Raw genomic sequence first — 14,246 nt, 5'->3', positions numbered from 1 at the left:
GGGCATTTTTTACAGTGAAGAGACAAACCCTGAGGTGTTGTCTCATGTGTGGTTTCTCTCCCTGCTCGCTCTGTTCAGAGAATATTAATAAGCAGCAGATGAGAGATACGAGGCAGATAGATTTATGTGCTGATGATTAGACCGCCAGCCATGGAAAAGGCAGGTGTCAGCTTACCTCTGCCAGAACAAACTGAGAGGAGATGTTTTTTTCTGCTGGGACTTAAACTAGATCAAACTAGATGCGATCTGTTAAATGCTGGTAAACAATTTAAGAAGAAACAAGTCAAGAATATTTGCTGCCAAAAATAAAGCAAGGTAGTTATAAATAAATAAAGGCTTCTTAATGTTTTAGATCAAGATAAGAAAACCTAAAAATGTAAGAGTTTTCTGAATCTGAGTTTTATTGGTAAGCGTATGATTTCTGTACCACTAGTGTCAGCAAACGGAATTGCAGAAATAATGACTTAAGGCTTGATTACACTACAGGACTTTTAAAATCTGAACAATGACTTGGCGTTGTACTCTTACCAACTTGAAAAATGCTACAGACAAAAACTGGGCCTAACACACCAAACAACTGGTGGTCACTTACAACTTGACTGTCTAGTCAATCCGATCCTATCATAAACTCATGCAGAAACTCACACCCTAGAGGGTGGGGTTACTCCAAAATGGGGCAGGGTTACTCCAACAGGGGGGTTGCGGCAACTCCAAAAGAGGACGTCACTTCTACACATTTAAGGTTAGGGAAAGGGTTAGGTTAGGGGCTCCATATATCTTTAATGACTCCCACTCCTTTTTGGACCTCTATGCCTGCAGCTATATTCTTCTCTGCAATTTTTTTGAAAATTGGGGCTAAAACTGTTGTTAAAGTTGTGCAGTTTAATCGAGCTTTACATTAAATTCAGTTTACCGCCTGCTTTCCTTGGGCGGTTATAGCACAGTTATTGCTCAAGCTTTTCAAATAGCACAGTCAATAAAGTTCAATCTATAATGAGCCTAATTTACATAGGAAGGAAATCTGTTTGCACAGAAAAGAATGACATTTACTACTGGATTACAGTGAGTTAGGTTTATTTATTTTTTGACATTTGGAGTTTGAATAGTCTTGACCCGTTTGAACATTCGCCAATGTAAGTATGTGTTTTTTTTCTTTCTAATTTTTTATTGTCTGCTGTGCTAAAAACCACTAAGTCCACTCAGTCTGAAAGTCTGTACCAGATATGTTGGATGTAGTTTGAAAGCTCTAGGATGAGTTAGTGTTTGAAAGTTTGGTCTTGATTTAGGGATTTTTAAAGAACCCTAAATTAAGCTTGTAGAATAACATAAAACAGATAAAATCCCAATAGGGACACTTACAATAAATGATATAATAAAAAGCCAAGATTAACCAAAAAATGTATGTTTCATCTAAAATGCTTTTTAATAATTTGTAAAAGCCCATATAGAAATATCAGTTTTGAATTATGCAGACATTCCAGTCATATTATATCAGCTTACCTAACGTCACACGATTACCACTGATTCCAATTCAGAACCAAAGGGGTCTAATGAGGGTGTGAGGGGTAATTAGCTGAAGGGGAGCTCTAAGGAAGCAGCTTGTTGGCAGCAGTTAAAAGACATGCTCTGACTGCGAGGGGGAACGTAGTGGGAACCCGACCATTTGGAATTGTGACCAACTGACCTTTAATGCTGGACAACCACCACCAGTGGGCCTGTGAAGTCTGAGAGCCCAGGAGAGGAGGGGAGAGGGAACGAGGTGAGTGTAAGATTGAAATGTAATTAGGTGTGTGGTCAGGGAGATCTGTCCAATCACATTTTCATGCAGATGAAGCAGAAAATTGCAGAAAATCACCCTGATTTTGTGTCAGAGTAAAACTGCTGTGTGTGCCTGAAATAATCCATTTTAACCATTTTTTGTCAGGGTATTGCGGCACTATAATCACTTTCTCCATGTCCAGTGCTCCTGTGTGCATAGGGGTCAATCACAAATAAGGATTTTCAATGCAATGAAAAGAACATTTATTGGAAAATCTAGTTCATAAAACGATTAGTTCAGACACTAAATGCTCTGCATGAGCCACGTTCAAAGCCATGGAAAAATGTCTGTAAGCGCATACCTGTGACCACCACACATTCTATATGTGACAAGTTGCTATGTTGCTTGACAGCAGTAAACAGCCTACAGTTAAGCTAGTGACCTATGTTACTTGACAGAAAAATATATTTGGTTACAGTTTGCAAAAAGGTTCCATTCGTTTATCATAAATCTATTATTATAAATGTATGGATGTTGAGTGGTGCGGCAACAATTCCACCTCTGCATTAAGGTCTGTTAACAGGTGTTTTGCCCATGATAGAGCATTAGTGGAGCGCACTTGGAGTGAGAGAAAACAATGACGCTTCCATTTTTGAAAAATCCGCTGCTCGCTCCAGGCAAAATCATGCTGCTTCACTCCTTGCTCTGCTACACTCTCATACTCTGCTGAACACAGTGAATGGTTTAACATTACAGGGGTCCTCCACTTTGACATTTTTGACCTTGCCCCACAAATAGGCTATATACAATATGCATATAGCCTGGCCCAAAATTTTTAAGTTGCATACTCAATTTCGTTGGACTGCTTTTACCTTTGATTTCGGCAGGCATTCATCGTGGCATTGTTTTGAAAACCATATGCAACATCACAACATTTATTTCCTTCCAGAGTTGCATATATTTTTCTCCAAGATATAGTATTGATGACAGGAGTCTTCTCCAGCACATCCCAAAGACTTTCAATGGGGTTAAGGTCAGGAATCTGTGGTGGCCAATTCATATTCTCATGCTTAATGAACCACTATTTTACAATTTGAGCCCGATGAATCTTGGCATTTTCATCCTGGAATATGCCCGTGCCGTCAGGGAAGAAAAAACCATTGATGGGATTGCACGGTCATTCAGTACATTCAGGTAGTCAGCTGACTTCATTTTGTTGCCACATAATGTTGCTGAGTCTGGACCTGACCAACTGAAGCAACCTCAGATCATAAAACTGTCTCCAGAGGCTTGTACAGTGGGCACTATGCATGGTGGGCACATCGCTTCATGAGCTTCCCTTCTTTCCCTGATGCGCCCATCGCTTTGGAATAGGATACAACTGGATTCATCAGACCACATGACCTTTTTCCATTGCTCCACTGTCCAATCTTTATGTTCACTATAAAATTGAAGTCATTTTTTTGTGATTAGCTTCACCAACAAGTGGCTTTCTTGTGACCAGCTGTTTAGCCCCAATCCTGTTCTCGTCACATTGTGTGGAAATGCGCTTACTTTCACTTTTAAACATAGCCGTGAGTTCTACTGTCAATTTTTATGATGTGACTCATCAAGCATTTTAGTAATCTCCGATCACGATCATTCAATAATTTTTTCTGACCACATTTCTTTTTCACCACTATACTTCCAGGTTTTAATAATGTGTTGGACAGTTCTTAACCCAATTCCAGTGATATCAGCAATCTCCTATGTTGTTTTCTTTGCTTGATGCAGGCAACAATTTGCCCCTTCTGAAACACACAGTCACAGGATACAACTTCCGACATGGTCGTTTAAGAAATGAGAAGATACACACTGCATCAGTTAGGGTTAAAATAATTGCTGCCAGCTGAAACACATTAATCACCGCAAAACAAAAAACTATGACTAATTTGAATATACCTATTCTATGATATACAGTTTCAATGTAAATACTTTCTTGACCTAGTAATATATATACAGTATACACTGGCAGACAAATGTTTGGAAAGATGTGCAGATTTTGCTGTTTCGGAAGGAAATTGGTACTTTAATTCACCAAAGTGACATTCAGCTGATCACAAAGTATAGTCAGGACAAGGCTATACAATGCTTGAAATTGCCAAAAGAATTCATACAAAGGTGTACACTACAGTCTTCAAAGACAAAGGACAACGGGCTCTAACAACGACAGAAAGAGATGTGGGCCAGACGTACAACTAAACAAGAGGATAGGTACATCAGAGTCTCTAGTTTGATAAATAGATGTCTTACATGTCCTCAGCTGACAGTTTCATTGGATTCTACCCGCTCACCACCAGTTTCATGTACAAGAGTAAAGAGAAGACTCAGGGGTGAAGGCCTTATGGGAAGAACTTTAGAACAACAGATAATTGGAAAAGAGTGTTATGGATCTTAACCCCATTGAGCTTTTGTGGGATCAGCTAGACTGTAAAGTGTGTGAGTAGTGTCCTACAAGACATCCACATCACAAGTGCTACAGCAAGTGTGGAGGTGAAATGTCACCTGATTATCTGGGCAGTCTGAGAGCTAGAATGCCAAGGATCTGCAAAGCTGTCATTTAAAGTACATTTGGAGGATTTTTTTTGATGAGAACACTTTGAATTAGTTTAAGAATATACATATATTTTTTTAAATTGTAATAGCAATTTTTCACATTATTAATGTCCTGACTATACATTGTGATCAGCTGAATGCCACTTTGGTGAATAAACATACCAGTTTCTTTCTATAAGAGCAACATTTTTACATTATTCCAAACTTTTGGCCACCAGTGTGTGTGTGTGTGTGTGTGTGTGTGTGTGTTTGTGTGTATATGTAACAGGCCTTGGTTGCCCCACTCTGAACAGGACTCGAACCGGTGTAGGAGGCGTTGGAGGCGGGTGCGCTAACAATGAGGCTAAAGGCTACAGCCTCTAGCATCAGCTGCTAGTGTACCTGTTGAGGTCAGGATAATGAGGTTTACACACAGCACAGCTATCTACCAGCTGGCGCCCGCTTTATATATATATATATATATATATATATATATAGGGCAAGAAAGTATATACATTGAAACTATAGAAGAGGTATATTCAAGTTATAGTTGTGTATGAATTGCATTTTTATTGTTTGTTTTTTTAATTAATTCATAAAGTTGGACACAAAATGAGTGTCATGTTAGTGACCCATATGCAGATTTGTTGGATGACTACACAGTTAACAAACAAATGAATAAGCCACATTGCATCGTCGATTGTTCATTCGTCATATACAACTGAGGGAGACAGCATATTTTCTCCAGTTAACCTCTTTGCATTTCTGTCAGTGTGGATTTGTCTGTGTAATGAAGAGAATGTTTCAGTGATGTTGTTGATTTTACAGTTGTTGTTCAATGCATTCAAGAAACTGCTGCCTCATTTGTGGGTTAAGTGCTTGAAGTTACATTTTATAAGGTCCATTAATAAAGGCTGACAATGTGTCTATAGGGTTATGGTCTGTTTGTAGAGACCAATGACCAAGTACATTTATGCTTTAACTCATTTGCCCTCTTTTAAATAGCTCTGACTCAAGTTGAGTGCAATTAAAACCTCTGCTAGCACTTTCTCAGTAAACATGAATTCTTTCCACACCTTTTCTTCTTTTTCCTATTTCTACACTAACCGTACACACTTGGCATATCCCTTTTGTTTGAGAAAGTGTTTTGCTGCCTTGGCAAGTGTGTGTGTAGGCTATATGTGTGTGGGTGTTTATAATCGGGTAATGAGCAGTGGAGAGCTCAGGAAGGCCTTAAGTGTGTGAGAGGCACTCTGAGTGCACTTAGAAGAAGACTAACAAACAAATAAACAAACCAGGTCTGGTGTCAGCAGAGTCAGGTGATGAAGGACATAATTTATCAAATAGAGTTAAAGTGGTGACCACACAGGACAGCTCAAAACAAGCTTGGAAAGAGGGACGCAGAAAAACTGGACTAAAAATTGATTTATTGACCACAGTGAAACTGTCGACTATAAGCAAAATAATTTCTATGCAGTAAAGACAGGCTATAGATTCAAGGAGCAACAAAGGACACAAAAATACAAAATTTGTCATCATTTACTAAGTTTGTTCCAAACTTGTTTGATTTTCATTCTTCTGTGGAACACAAAAAAGATATTGAAGGATATTTGTGACAATAAGTTTTCCATAAATCAAACAAAGGCCAGTGATTTTTTTACAGCCAAAAGGACAAAAAAGCACCATAAAATGAAACCCCATCATAGAATCATGTAGCTATTAGGGCTGTCAGTCGATTTATATTTTTAATTGTGATTAATTGCATAATTTTTCAGAGTTAATGTCGATTGGTAAATGGAAAACTTATATAGCACTATTTTAACCTTAGAGGTTACCAAAGCACTTTACACTGTGTCCTAATCACCCATTCACACACACATTCACACACACATTCACACTCATACACATGCAAGGTGCTAGCCTGCCATTGGGAGCGACTTGGGGTTCAGTGTCTTGTCCAAGGACACTTCGGCATATGGAGTCATGTGGGCCAGGAATTGAACCGCCAACCCTGCAATTGGCAGCCGACCTGCTCTACCACCTGAGCCACAGCCACCCCTGCTTAGATTTTGAACGCAGTGAGATTTCACTCTGTATATACCTTTTTTTCATATCAAAATGTATTTATTTGCTTTTTAGGATATAAAACAAAACAACATGCAACATAATGCTTTACTAATAAAAGTAACTTTAAACATTTCCTAAAGTCAAAGTGGGAGTTCGAGGTTGAGGTTGTCCCCACATACTATAGGTTTAGTGCTAGGGGTTTTAAATCTTAAATATTGTAGAGGATCTTAAACTCTCATCCTCCACAATATTAATCAGCTGGCAGGCTGTGGCTATCCTCTTTGCTACAGGAATTGTGAAGCCGCGTTTATGATTTGCATCAGAGTGTCAATGCAAGCACCATAAACGACGCTTTGAATTTCACATGAAAAGTGCTTGCAGACAATGTTTGGTGATAGTTAAGACTTGAAACGCTTCTGTGATCATTAAATTGCACAGAACAGTGACCATAAAGTACCATAAAGATTTCTGTCACCACCCCATATGGGCTTGTTTTGTACAACAAATAGCATTAAGAGGTCCTTTCTCCATCATTTTATCACTGAAAGGGAATATCTTTTGTAATGACTCGTGGCGGACTCATCGACACATTACAAAGGTTCTGCTCTGGTCCGACCAGTGTTTATGCTGGTTCATGCTTTATTTACAGTAAATGTGTTAATCGCGATTAAGAAAAATGTATGTGTTAAACTTTTTTAATAAATCACATGTGTTAAAGCATTCATTTTGACAGATACTACAGATATACTGTATATACATTTTTACGTACCTTGTTGAACATATTGTGGCAGTTTCCTGGTGAAATCAGCACTAGAGGCACAAAAACAAATCAGAATCAGAATGAGCTTTATAGCCAAGTATGCTTACACATTCAAGGAATATTATATATACAAAATACACTCACCTAAAGGATTATTAGGAACACCTGTTCAATTTTTCATTAATGCAATTATCTAATCAACCAATCACATGGCAGTTGCTTCAATGCATTTAGGGGTGTGGTCCTGGTCAAGACAATCTCCTGAACTCCAAACTGAATGTCAGAATGGGAAAGAAAGGTGATTTAAGCAATTTTGAGCGTGGCATGGTTGTTGGTGCCAGACGGGCCGGTCTGAGTATTTCACAATCTGCTCAGTTACTGGGATTTTCACGCACAACCATTTCTAGGGTTTACAAAGAATGGTGTGAAAAGGAAAAACATCCAGTATGCGGCAGTCCTGTGGGCTGAAAATGCCTTGTTGATGCTAGAGGTCAGAGGAGAATGGGCCGACTGATTCAAGCTGATAGAAGAGCAACTTTGCATGAAATAACCACTCGTTACAACCGAGGTATGCAGCAAAGCATTTGTGAAGCCACAACACGAACAACCTTGAGGCGGATGGGCTACAACAGCAGAAGACCCCACCGGGTACCACTCATCTCCACTACAAATAGGAAAAAGAGGCTACAATTTGCAAGAGCTCACCAAAATTGGACAGTTGAAGACTGGAAAAATGTTGCCTGGTCTGATGAGTCTCGATTTCTGTTGAGACATTCAGATGGTAGAGTCAGAATTTGGCGTAAACAGAATGAGAACATGGATCCATCATGCCTTGTTACCACTGTGCAGGCTGGTGGTGGTGGTGTAATGGTGTGGGGGATGTTTTCTTGGCACACTTTAGGCCCCTTAGTGCCAATTGGGCATCGTTTAAATGCCACGGCCTACCTGAGTATTGTTTCTGACCATGTCCATCCCTTTATGGCCACCATGTACCCATCCTCTGATGGCTACTTCCAGCAGGATAATGCACTATGTCACAAAGCTCGAATCATTTCAAATTGGTTTCTTGAACATGACAATGAGTTCACTGTACTAAAATTGCCCCCACAGTCACCAGATCTCAACCCAATAGAGCATCTTTGGGATGTGGTGGAACGGGAGCTTCGTGCCCTGGATGTGCATCCCACAAATCTCCATCAACTGCAAGATGCTATCCTATCAATATGGACCAACATTTCTAAAGAATGCTTTCAGCACCTTGTTGAATCAATGCCACGTAGAATTAAGGCAGTTCTGAAGGCGAAAGGGGGTCAAACACAGTATTAGTATGGTGTTCCTAATAATCCTTAGGAAGTGTGAGTGTAAAAGCCAATAGAAAATATAAGTAAATATAGAAATACACAACAAGACAAAAGAAATATATAATATATAATAATAATTATAATAATGTATATATATATATATATATATATATATATATACATAAGTACAAAAAAATCTGTTATATACATTGCAAGGGAATGTAATGCAGAAGAGGTAGGATATTTAAATATCCGGTAGTTAAATAAGAGGTAGTTAAATAAATATAATTGATAAAGATGTGTATTGCACAAAATTATTGCACAATGGGGCAGTTTTAACTGTTCATGAGATGGATGGCCTGAGGGAAAAAAAGTGTTCTTGTGTCTGATGGTTCTGGTGTTCAGAGCTCTGTAGCGCCGGCCAGAAGGCAACAGTTCCAAAAGGTACTGGGCAAGTTGGGTGAGGTCCAGAGTGAGTTTTCCAGCCCTTTTCCTCACTCTGGAAGTGTACAGTTCTTGAAGGGAAGGCAGGGGGCAACCAATACATTTTAACATTTGCATTACACAACCAACTGCATTTACAAGCTTGTTGAGCATAAACCTTAAAAACCTCATCTGTTTGAGATAACATTCATATATCTTTTATCACCACACAGCGGACAATTCACATTGGAAATGCCACGATATGTTTTATTAACCACATAATATCAATTTGCAAAATGGTCTACACAGTAATGTATTTTTCATGAGAAGAAAAGTTGTCAAAGTAGTCAATATGACTCTGAACTATATTGTATAAGTATTTGCAGTATACTGTATATATATAGATGGAGGACAAGATTTTTTTATGAATAATGGCCTCAACATCCACTTTCATTGTATGGAATACAGTGACATGGACATTCAGTTAAATATTTCCCATTATGTTCCATAATAAAGTAATTCAGGTGTGAAAGAAAAAAGGAGTGATTTCCCAGGACACATATTGTAGTTATATCTGTCAAGTAGAGGCATTTTATGAGCTTAAAAAAAAACAACTTACACAATACATAATTGGATCATTTTTGAAGTTTTTAAAGCACTGGATGGCAAAATAATAGTAAGCTAAACAATCGAATCAGCACTGGACAGCAGAAAACAGCACAGAACTGAGTGAGGTTTTTATTAAGACATGAAAGTGGTTGCAGTCAGCACCTGAAATACCAGGGGGTAATGGGTAATAATCTGAAAAACGTTGCACGCACACACACAACTCTCTCTCTCTCTCTCTCTCTCTCTCTGTCTTTCAAAATCCCCTCTTTTAGTAACTTAAAAAAAAATATTGGCAGCATCCAATCTTGTTTCCTGCAGGCACATGTCTAATTATACAAAAGCGTGATTAATTAAGCTCATAATAAAATAAAGACAATTTCATCTCTTACCATGTCCTTCCCCCTCTCTCTTTTCTGTTTTTCTTTTTTCCCTGTCTGCTGGGGTGACTGAGAGCCTCTCACCACTTACTCTTTAATTAAGTGTGGTGTATACACAATGGCTATCGTGTGCGTGAGAAGTGCCTGACAAGACATCTATGGCAAGTGCTACAGGGGTGAAATGTCACCTAAAAATATCTGGACAAACGGTCAGCTAGAATGCCAAGGATCTGCAAAGCTGTCATTGCTGATGAGAACTCTTTGTAGTAAAGAAGTTCTGATAATTTTTTATTTTATTTTTTTCAAATTGTAATAGTAATTTTTCATGTTATTAATGACCTGACTACACATTGTGATCAGTTGAATGCCACTTTGGTATATAAAAGTAAGAGCAAAATCTGTACATTATTCCAAACTTTAGGCTGCCAGTGTATAGATATATTTAAAGTATATATACATACATACATACAGTATATATTAATATATTATGTAATAATAATGCAAATTTACAGAATTGATCATATCCCATGACCATACGTAAATTTCATAATACGGAATTTTCCTACTAACAGAGCAATTCAAGCTTGATGTACCACCTCCATGTTTTTGCGAGTCACCGCCAGCAGGGGTCAGCCATCGCAACTCTAGATGAACAGACAACAAACTGACTCCTGATTAAAGACAGCTAGATGAAGAAGAGTTGTGGTCCCAATCCTTTGGGGGGCATCAGATTTCACCAGGGGGGTGTGGAACTACATATGCTTTAATGCGGCCAAATATCTAAAAATAATTTATACCTGTAATACAGCGTAACAACATCCTTGACTAACTCACCAAAATCTCAACATAAATATTATCCTAATACCACAGACCTTCTGTAATATCTGTCAAGTATTAGGGACTTATAGCTATTTTAAAAAACAATCAAGCAAGGAGTAGGGATGTGATGAACTTTGTGAATGATGGGCATTTAAGTTCACCAATCTACAGAGTTCTGTAGACACAGATACCATGTGGGCCTGTGTGTTACTGTACTAACAAATTACCTCTCTCTTTCTTCTCCAGACTAGAGGATGCTGCAGGAGGCCAGTGTTAGAGTGAGCCCAACCTGATTGCTCTACTCCCCTTCCCCTGCCCGGTCCTCCACAATCCCAGGATGCTCTGTCCATGCCGAGGGAAGCTGAAGTTGCTGGTGGTGTCTCTGAGTTTTGTCATCCTGTTCACCTGGCTCTACCTGCTCGTTGGGAACTCAGAGAGTGAGTGTTGACAGGTTTCACATCACATCTTTAGATCTCTAGAAAGAATTCTACAACTCTCTTTTTTTCAGATGTAGTGTTGAATTGAGACTCCGGGAATTTCCGAATTCTTGCAGACCACTGAAAAAAAGGGTTTCATCATAGATATCTATTAAATATATATAAAATTGTATTTATTATATAATTTATTATGAATATTATTATTGATTTGTGTTTAGTAGGCAACGTTGCACATAAATAGAACAGCTCTGTGCGTCATGACACACTGATTGATATAATTGACGACTCATTGAAATTGTTATAATACATGACACAACCTAATTTCCCCTCAAAATATTCTCTCAAGTGCATCTCTGCAAGAACTGGAGGGTAAATAGGCTACTACTGTAGCAATAATGTAAATGTGATTAGTTATTTAATAACAAAAAAATTAATTATTCGCAACAATCAAAATTATTTTCATCACAGTGTTATGGAGATCAACATCATTATTTTCCGTAAAGGCAGAAACATATACATTGCTTGTTTTTTTGCATCTGTCCGCACTGTTTTTCTGTTAATTTGCTACGTAAATGTCTTCGACCAGTGCACTGAAGGAGCACCGTGTTTTAAAAAAAGTTAAAAATGCATCTCTAGGGTTCCCACACGTCCATTTCACAATTTTCCAGTCATGGAAAATTAGTGGGGGAAAATTGTAAAAATACCTAAATGCCCTGTAAAATAATTGTTTGTCCTGGAAAATGTTTGAATATAATAAAACTAGCAACTATGTAGCTAACAAGGTACAAAAACATGATAATGATCAGCACTTGGGATAGGTGTCAAATATCAAAATCTTTTATAATTTTGTCCTTGTTGGCGGCAACAAGGACAAAACAAGGGCAAATTGTGAAACAAAATCAACGGTTGACCTTCTTGAACGTAGCACTTTCACATATATTCTCTGCCCACCTGCTGTCATTTTTGCTTTTTCTGTAGGGAAATAGTTGGAATATATTCCAAAATATTATTTATTTGTTTCAACATTGCTGCTGTTAACTACAAAAACGTTTGAGTTGTAAGCATTAGGCAATGATGATTGTCGGATCGCTGATGTTTTTGAAAATTAATTCACACTGGTTGTGGTGGTTGCGTGGTGATGCATCCTTTACACCTCGGGGTGTGAATATATTTTTATACCAAGGTTACCACTTGTAGGGCCCTATGATTTTGGCGATGGAATCATGGAATCCAGTCATAAAAATGGCATTAGATATAAATCATGGAATGTCACGGAATTTTAAATATTTGGGACTAAAATGAACATTTAATTGCACAATGCACAATTAATCAAATACATTTTTTATTTGATTACTAAATTGGAAAAGGCTGCAATTTAATGAAATAAATATATATTGTGCATGTGCTGAGTCATTCAAAATAAATATGTGAAGCCTGAAGCTCAAAACACTGAAAACACTGCATCATGATCATCACACACACTCTCAGTGTGTGTGTAGTAGATGACAGAAAGCATAGCGCTCTGAAGCACATATAGAATACATATTTATTTAATTGAATCATAGATTTTTGATGTTTAATATTCACACTGGGCTATTCAGCAAACTGCTTAAGAAACTAAGAAGTGAGAAAATAACATCAGAAACTCACATAAGCGCTAAAATAAAAGCTTGATTTAAATGAGGGTAAAATGGGGGAAAAATACCAAAAAAACATAGTACTGATGTAATGTAATGTTTACCATACTGTAATTAAATAATCTGTGATGTTCTGTTGTGCAGCAATTCATTTGATATCTCCAGTGTTGTTTTGGATTGTTCTGTGAGGATTTTGTATAATAGCACTTCATTTGAGAAAAGTAATGCAGTGTTATTTTAAATAAAATAATTATATTTTCTTAATTAATTAATTTGATTAGAAACCATTTTGATAGTTAGACTGTAAACTGATCAATGGAAAGGAGGAGGCGAGAACCGGCTTTTCAATATAGATAATAGTTTAATGATAAACTTAAAAGACAACATAAACACACACATGATGGACATGTCCATTAATGATCTCTCTCTCTTGCACGATCCCCTGCAGTCGACCTTTAACCCTCACGGAGGCTTAATTAGCCTAATATGGGACCGGGTGTGTAGGATCACGACCTGGCCCCGCCCTTCGCCCTGCCACATAGACATTTTATTAAACTGTTTAATATGGAATTAAGAAAAAAAAGATTATTTATTACATTTACACTTAAATAAATGTCTCAGTGAAAACTGATATAAATCCTATCTAATACTCCCTTGATATATATATATATATATATATATATATATATATATATATATATATATATATATATATTAGGGCTGTCGATTTAACGCGTTAATTCAGTGCGATTAATTTTATAGTGTGATTAATAAGGAAGATTCCTGAGAAATGCAAGCTTGCAGTACCACCTGTTTACTCCAGAGGGCAGTAAGTGAAACTTCAGCTTTATGAGCAACACACAGTTTATACAGTGAAGAAAACACTTCAGTAGGCAGAACAACAAAAACATGCGTTAAGATCTTGCGGTCAAAACACTCAAAGGAGCGCAAATGCGATCTAAGGGATCTCAAGATGTGTTTACAGATTGAGTATTAAACTAGATTTAACTTGACACAGTGACCTAAACATTTTATGTTTATGACGCAACACACCCTAGACGTCTGACGTAGGTGTAAATTGACGGGCCCTTAAACAAGCCCTCATAATAAATCTCCAACTGATTGACAAATTCACTTGTGAAATGGATTGCTGTGAACTGTATGCCAATGATTGACTTATGATCAATAATATGGTAGTAAACAATACATTCTATTCTAAAGCCACTTTTTGTATTGTCTTATCAATGATGAACTCTTCTGCCACAAGAATGTAATGCATTTTAATTATCTGAATATTTATATATATATATATATATATATATATATATATATATATATATATATATATATATATATATATATACACACTCACCTAAAGGATTATTAGGAACACCATACTAATACTGTGTTTGACCCCTTTCAGCCTTCAGAACTGCCTTAATTCTTTGTGGCATTGATTCAACAAGGTGCTGAAAGCATTCTT

General features: G+C 37.4%; 1 protein-coding gene across 4 annotated transcripts in view; it reads left to right on the top strand.

Moving 5' to 3' along the window:
* The window catches only part of LOC127661409 (xylosyl- and glucuronyltransferase LARGE2s-like), a 113,556-nt gene that overhangs the window by 84,487 nt on the left and 14,823 nt on the right, over positions 1-14,246 (top strand). For all 4 annotated transcript variants that reach the window (XM_052152100.1, XM_052152097.1, XM_052152099.1 and 1 more), the window contains one exon: positions 10,936-11,126. In XM_052152100.1, coding sequence (XP_052008060.1) covers positions 11,027-11,126 — 100 coding nt within the window. In that variant the 5' untranslated portion in view covers positions 10,936-11,026. The remainder of the gene's footprint in view (positions 1-10,935; positions 11,127-14,246) is intronic.

This window comes from Xyrauchen texanus, chromosome 21 (genome assembly GCF_025860055.1).
Source record: "Xyrauchen texanus isolate HMW12.3.18 chromosome 21, RBS_HiC_50CHRs, whole genome shotgun sequence".
Lineage (NCBI taxonomy): Eukaryota > Metazoa > Chordata > Actinopteri > Cypriniformes > Catostomidae > Xyrauchen > Xyrauchen texanus.
The sequence above is the reverse complement of the archived record's forward strand: the minus strand, read 5'-3'. Positions and strand labels throughout refer to the sequence as shown.